This window comes from Pteropus medius, unplaced genomic scaffold (genome assembly GCF_902729225.1).
Source record: "Pteropus medius unplaced genomic scaffold, Ma_sr-lr_union100, whole genome shotgun sequence".
Classification (NCBI taxonomy): domain Eukaryota; kingdom Metazoa; phylum Chordata; class Mammalia; order Chiroptera; family Pteropodidae; genus Pteropus; species Pteropus medius.
In genome coordinates, this window is record NW_024349505.1 from 159,084 (window position 1) to 166,717 (window position 7,634).

The following is a 7,634-nucleotide window of genomic DNA, read 5'->3' on the forward strand; positions in this document are numbered from 1 at the left end:
CTTTGGAAGTATTATCTCCCAGTTTTTGTTACTCCAACAAAGTCCTTTTGGGTTTTTCTTTTGAGTCTTGTATATACTAATACTAATTCATTCTTTCAATTATTAATGTATTTAATACCATAAAATAGATGATCATTTGCCAAACTGTTCTTTTTAAGTTATCATACACAGATGCATCTCACACAGAGTTTGCATATCAGAAACATTTGGGAAATACTGACTGAGCTTAAAATTTGCAATATTTTTTTAAATTACTGTGTATTTCTAGATATGTCTGTTTTCTTGGTAAATTTAAGCAGTTAAATAGAAGACACATTTTGATTTTTTATAATCAATATTTTTTTATAATATCAATGGTGATATAGTTGAGGCTATAAAATAGTGAAGCAATTAAATTAAAATGTGTGGTTTTCCTTTTAAACTTCCTTAACTACAAAGTATGGAAATTTAGCTTTATGGGATAATTTTTTCCTTGCATATATATGACTGTATAATGCTGCATGCCCTATGGGGTAAGTCATCCTCATTACTGTAAGGAAGCTGTGCTGGCAGAAGCAGAATTTGACTCTAATAGGAGTCTTATTTTCACATAGGAACCCAGTAGATGGTGAAAATACCATATTTAGTTGAGTCTGAGTGCACATTTTTGCTTTTGTCCACATAACACCTCTGAAATTAGGATATATCTTACAGTCTGTGGGATGAGAAGGCATTCCGTTGTAGTTTAATTGGCTGTGTTTTTCTTAGTGCTGTGTAAAAAAATAAAAGTGCATTTTAAAGCTGGTAGTTCCTTTGAAGCTATAAAAAATGGCATTCCATAAGTAGGGTCTTAATGTTTGTCCCACTAAAGAAACAGACCTTCTATGTCTAGTAATAACGAGCACTGTAGTTTTCACTTATTGGGAATAATAGCTGATTAAAACGTTGATTAAAATGTTAACTCCTATGTTTCTTAGAGTTGCATGGAGAGACAGTGGAGTAAAATAGTTGGGATTTAGAACAGACACTTAGTTTTGAGTCTGGTTGACTACTGACTAGCCGGGTGCTTTCCGATGCTTATCTAAATGATGCAGCAGCACAGTACTGAGTGGTCAAGATGAGAGTTCGCATGACTGCTTAGCTTCTAATCCTCAGCAAAGTGGAATAATGAACAAATCAAGTAAATAAAAGCGCCCTCTATATTGGGTTACTGTGATGATTGAATGAGTTATGAATGTAAAGTCTGTAGTGTAACATCTGGCACACAGTAAATGTTCCAGAAATGTTAGTTGTTTTTCTTTTTTAAAGAGGGTTATTATAGTAGCTAAGTGATGAAAAGTCACACAGCCACTAAGAGGCAGAGCAGAGACTTGAGTGTAGGTCTGTTTGACAACTTGAACCACCGTTTGAATCTTTAACCACTGCAGGTACTTTTATTTAAAAAACTTTACACAAAGCAGTCAGTTTTGATTCTGAAACATGAAATTGTTACTTTACTTAAAAATATGAATATATATGTAGTTTTGATACAAATACAAAACAAAGTAATTTAACTTTTGCTATATTACAGTGATGAACATGATGCCATCATTTAAGGAAATCTCAGGACCAATGGAAAGAAGATTGATGCAACCCTATCAATTAGTTTACGACAATATTCTCTTTTTGAAAATAGTATAAGCAGGCCATGTGCATATAATGTACAATATACCATATAAATATGTAAAGATTCCTCGTGATTACTAAAAAAGGGTTTGGTGTGGGTTTTTAATGAACATTTGGAACATACAGTTAATACAATGGTTATATTCACTTTTGGAAAATATATGGTAAGACAAGTCCTATCCCATTTTCTTGTGGTATTGGTCACAAATGGTGAGTAATTGGAAGACACTATCACTAAAGGGCATGATGCCATCTGGGCATACAAATGAGGAGCTTGTCATGGCACTCAAGATGTTGATTGTCTTTGTTGCTCACACAACAGAATTTCAATGCTATTCAGGGCTATATATATCCTAATTAGTAATGCCACACAGCAGAAATTTTGAGTAAACCAGATCATAAGCATAATTTAAGTTTAAATGTCTTCCAGAAGCATCAATATCTTATATGTTTTAAAGCTTAGTACTTAGTTTAGAAACAAACTACACCCCACTTCCTGCAAAAAAAAAAAAAAAAGATCAAATAAAAGCAGAAACAATACTTGGGCTTAGCCCTGTTAAGAGAGCCACTGGAGAGCCTGTATTTTTTAATAATTTCTTTCGAGTGTTCAATGGCAGTTGATAAATCTTTTTTCTATCTGTAATTTCAGCAAATTTCATTGTTTAACATGTTTTAAAGACTTTGGTTTTTAGTATTAAATAAGTTAATTTGCTACTGTGAGAATATCGACACCACTGGACATTGCTTTATTTTATATTCAGTGATTATATATTTAGTGAATATTTGAGATGTAGAGCTGCTTTCAGTATCTAGAAATGTTTACTGCAAACACACCTAATTTTTAAAAAGCCCCTTATATGATTTCCAAAACAACATTTGGAACTCTGTAGTCAGACCAGATTTTAATCCTCCATTTATCAGGCCAGGGATTGTGCAGCTCCCCTCAGGCTGCTAAACCCTACAGGATAAAAATACTGCATGTTCCCACACTAACAGTTTTACTCAAATTTGGGAAAATATTTTAGAATAAATCTTATGAAGTTTTAAAACAGGAATTTTTAAGACAGGGCACTTCCTGCTTCCTTATTTGGGCATTCTTCAGACCACTCCACTTCCTTCCTTGCTGATAATGGGGTATTTTCATATGTATTATGTTAATAGAAAAAGCACAGAATTGTAGGGACACCAATATTAGCCAACATTTTGGTGTGTTTCAGTTTATATTCCAGCACTCAAAACTCAGGGTCAAGTTTTCGCAAAAGATGTATTTAGTCAGATTAAATACTATTTCTATCTTGGATTGGTCAAAGTAAATCACACCAATTTCTAATAGTCTAAGCAGCAGCTAAGATGTTCAAGTGAACATGCACCTACATTTAATAGGAATTAAATGCAACTTTTGTGATCAGCTTTTGATTTACAAACAATTTCAAATCATATCAAGAATTTTGATATAAAAGGATCATTTCTACTCACTGCATTATGGCCAGTTGATAAGATGAATATGGACGTGACACATGCAGTCTGGAAGAAATATTATGAAACACGTTTACCTTAGTTCGAAAAGAGATGTAGGCTGATAAGTAAGTTGTATGTTATTAACTTAGCGCTAACTGGTCTTTCACTACTGCTTTCATAACTTTGTAAAAATTACTTAAGATACATTTTATAGTAATGGGGTTCTTTTAAATTTAAGTTGTTTTGTCCCCTACATTCTTGATATTTCAGTACTTTAGTCAAAACTTTGTAGACAGGCCTGACATTTTCTTGAGTATTTGCTTCTTTAGCACTTTGAAGATATAATTTCACTTTTTAATTACTAAATGTCATCATATGCCTTTAAAGTTTCCTGTGATTTGGGTTTGAAATTTAGTTCTTTTCTCTGTATATAGTTCTATAATTTGTTAGTTTCAGATACCAGTATGTCAGTACAATCAGGTTTTTTTGGTTATGTGTAAAAATTGAAACAGTTATGCAAACCAATATTTTGCTTTGGAGCACCTTTCCTAAGCATAAATTTATCTTTCTTAATTATGTTTACTTAAGCAAATGTTCAGTTTTGTTCACATTCCTTGGGAATGTATTTACTTGAAGATAAAAGCAATCCAAATGTATAGCTAAATATTAGGCTGAATCCACTCAATGATTTTTAAAATGTCCTTGGGTAATCTATAAAAGGAACAATTCAAATACAGATAAATGAGAGTTAGCAGAGTATTACAATGATAATTTTGTATTTTTTAGGAAAAAAAATTAAGCAAATTTCTTATTTCTGTTTAGTATATGACCAGCTTTTGGTATTTGTTACTGAGATATATTTTTAGAATAAAATTTTGTTCAAGAGTTTTGTGTGTGTGGTTTTGCTTCATTTCATCAAACTCAAGAAATTAACAGCATAGAAAAAGCCCAAAATAAAAAAGCAGATTGTTGGGGCTAAACTGACACTATAAATGTAGTTACCTGTGGCATCAGCATCACTCAGTAACTTGTTAGAAGTGTGAATTCTTGTGCCCCACCCCAGACCTACTAAATCCAACTCTGGGGTGGAGCCCAGCAATCAATGTTTTAACAATTCTACCAGGTAATTGATTCTGATGAACACCAAAGTTTGAGAAGCACTGCTCACAGGATTTTCATTTGAAGACATTTTATTATGATGGGTACAATTTTAAAAATAGGTATATTCATAGCAGAAATTTAAGAAAGCTACCATTCCCTATATAAATCAGCTGCAAATGCATTAACATAAAGCATGCTCGTTTTCAACATTTTTTTCTTTAAAACGATATAATTTAACTGAGAATAAATATGTATTATAAGGTAAACAAGGGGAAAAGGTGCAGTTTTCAGGAAATCCTTCATATAATAAAAAGTACCCTATACAGTACTATTTGTACACAATTCTTCCTATCCTTGCTTTGGTGAGTTTATATACCCCCACCAACTTCAGGCTTGGGCATGTCTCTTGCTTTTGACCCAATGGTATGGGAGTAGATGTACTAAATATATCTGTCCAGAAAAAAAAATACTCAAGTTTCAGCTATTTTTTAAAAAGTATGTCATACATACAAAACAATGTGAAGAGTGATGTCACTAAGGACATTCCTGACTTTTTCTCCCTCACAAGAAAAACTATATTCATAGACAAGAGACTAAGACTGCATTAGAAGAATAAGAGGAAATTCTATATAGTGGCTCTATTTCCCCTTCCCAAATCATCACAGCACATCTCCTAAGCATAAATTTTTAAATTTATTTTTAAAAATCATGATCATCTCAATAGAAGAGGTCTCCCCTGAACCTATGTTACCCCATTGGAAAAAAAAAATCCCAGGGTAGACATCCAGCTAACCTGGCATTGTGGGTCACTTCTCATGAGCGTCCACACCTGTCTCGCTCCAGAAATCTGTGGGGCCTTGACCACCAGGAATCTGCAATGGAGAAGAGGGCAAGGGCTTGCAACAGCCTGTACTCAGAACTTGGCAGAGTTCCTACCTGACATGCCCAAGTAGTAATCCCAACCAGTGGCTTTGCTCATCTGCAAAGTCAAGTTGGTGGCACAGTCTGACCAGAGAAGGTAGCAGGATGCAGGACTGCCTGATTTGGGTCCTCACCAGCCCTGAGGTCTGGTCTACCCCTGCTAGATCAGGAGAGCTGAGTCAGCCTGGCCCACTGATGAGTATAGCTCTAGAAGAAATGGAAAAAATTATTAGAAACATAAAACCTACCAAGATTGAATCCAGAGTAAAGAAAATCTGAACAGACCAATTACTAATAAGATTAAATCAGTAATGAAAAATCTCCCAACAAATAATAGCCCTGGACCAAATAGCTTCACTGGTGAATTTTACCAAACATTTATAAAGAATTCATGCCAAGCCTTCTCAAATTCTTCCAAAAAATCAAATAGGAGGGAGCACTCCCAAAATTATTTTACAGAGCCAGCATTACCCCAATACCAAAGCCAGAAAAGGACACTACCAGAAAAGAAAACTACAGGCCAATATTCCTGATGAATAACAGACACAAAAGTCCTCAACAAAATACTAGCAAACCAAATTTGGCAACACATTTAAAAGACCATTTACCATAATGAGGAATTTTCCCTGGGACACAAGGATGGTTCAATATCCACAAATCAACCAATGTGATACATTAATGGAATTTCAAAAATCATGATCATCTCACTAGACACAGAAAAAAAGCATTTGACAAAATTCAACATATGTTCATGATAAAAACTCTTAAAGCAGGTGTAGAAAGAATGTACCTCAACATAATAATGCCATGTATGACATAGCTAACATATTCATGGTGAAAGGTTGAAAAGCTTTTTAAGATTGGCAATAAGACAAGGGCCCACTTTCACCACTCCTATTCAACATAGGACTGAAAGTCCTACCTAGAGCAATCAGGCATGAAAAAGTCATCGGAATTAAAAAGGAAGACATCTATTTGCAGATTACATGATTTTATATAGAGAATATCCTAGAAATAACACACACACAAAATGTTAAATATAATTTAAAAATTCAGTAAAGTTGCAGGATAAAAAACTAACATACAAAAAGTAGTAGCATTTCTATATACACTAACAATGAATTACCTGGAAAATAAAATGGTTCCATTTATAATACACACCATCAAAAACAATAACATGCTCAGGAATAAAATTAGAAGTGAAAGATCTCTAGTCTGAAAACTACAAGGATGAAAGAAATCAAAGAAGAAACAAATGGAAAGGTATCCCAAATTCATAGATTGGAAGAATAGTTAAAATGTCAATACTACCAAAAGCTACCTACAGACTCAATGCAATCCCTATTAAGATTCCAATCCCTATCAAGATTCCAAAATTCCAGAAACAGAAAAAACAATCCCCTAAAATTTGTATAGAACCACAAAAGACCCCTAATAGCCAAATCAATCCTGAGAAAAAGGAACAAAGCAGGAAGCATCACACTTCCTGATTTCAAGCTATATTATAAAGCTACATATGGTTGCCAGAGGGGAGAGTGGTGAGAGGATGAGAAAAAAACAAAGCTATAGTAATCAGAAGTGTATGGTACTGATATAAAAACACATGAATCAATGAACAGAATTAAAAGCCCAGAAAAAAATCCATGCCTATATAATCAACTAATATATGAGAGAGCCAAGAATACTCAATGAAGAAAAAATATAGTCTCTTCAGTAAATGGTGTTGGGATAATTGGATATTCACATGTAAAGTAATGAAACTAGACCACTATCTTATATCACTCACAAAAATTAACTTTAAATAGATTAAAGACTCATTTGTAAGACCAGAAACCATAAAACTCCTAGGAAAAAAAAACAGAAAAAGCTCCTTCACATGGGTCTTGGCAATAAATTTTTGGATGGGACACCTAAAGCATAAGCAACAATCAAAAACAAGACTACATTCAACTAAGAAATACACGTAAGAAAACATTTGATAAATATGAACATTTTATGCCTAGTCTACTGTTACATGATCTTAGAAATTCATTAGTAGGTTTGTAGTAAAGAGGGCACAATTAATCAACATCTCAATATAAAGAGCTGACAACTAAGAAAATTGTTTGGAGATCAGTGATTAAGTCTGGAAGATTTCACTGGGAATACAAAGTACTCAGTCGGCTTCCTGCCCTTTTCCTGCACCAGCAACCACTACCACACCTACTTCCTCTTACACACACACCCATCCATCCTAACCCTTTGCCTTCCTATCTCAGGAAAAGATGGACTTCTGCCAAGAAGTGTCTGGATTTATCATTTCCAACTACTCAAAGGCCTTGCCTATTTTTATTAATAAAACATTTCTCATAATTATTTAACCATTTCTTAAGAACCAGTTTAAGTGTTACCTCTTTTATATAGAATTCTTCCCATGCCTCCAAGCCTGATCTCTCTACTGCTTGCTGATGCTGATGTTTCAAAAGGTTGAGAGAAGGGCATGTAGCATAAGGCTTCTCAGAGCATGTTAT

At 33.9% G+C, this 7,634-nt stretch overlaps 1 protein-coding gene across 1 annotated transcript in view; it reads left to right on the forward strand.

Annotated features, from left to right (window-relative positions):
* TMEM123 (transmembrane protein 123) overlaps nucleotides 1-3,987 on the forward strand; it is a 45,763-nt gene extending 41,776 nt beyond the window's left edge. The window contains exon 5 of the mRNA XM_039881937.1: nucleotides 1,550-3,987. Within this exon, the coding sequence (XP_039737871.1) occupies nucleotides 1,550-1,574 (25 nt within the window). The 3' untranslated portion in view covers nucleotides 1,575-3,987. The remainder of the gene's footprint in view (nucleotides 1-1,549) is intronic.
* Nucleotides 3,988-7,634: the final 3,647 nt, after the last annotated feature.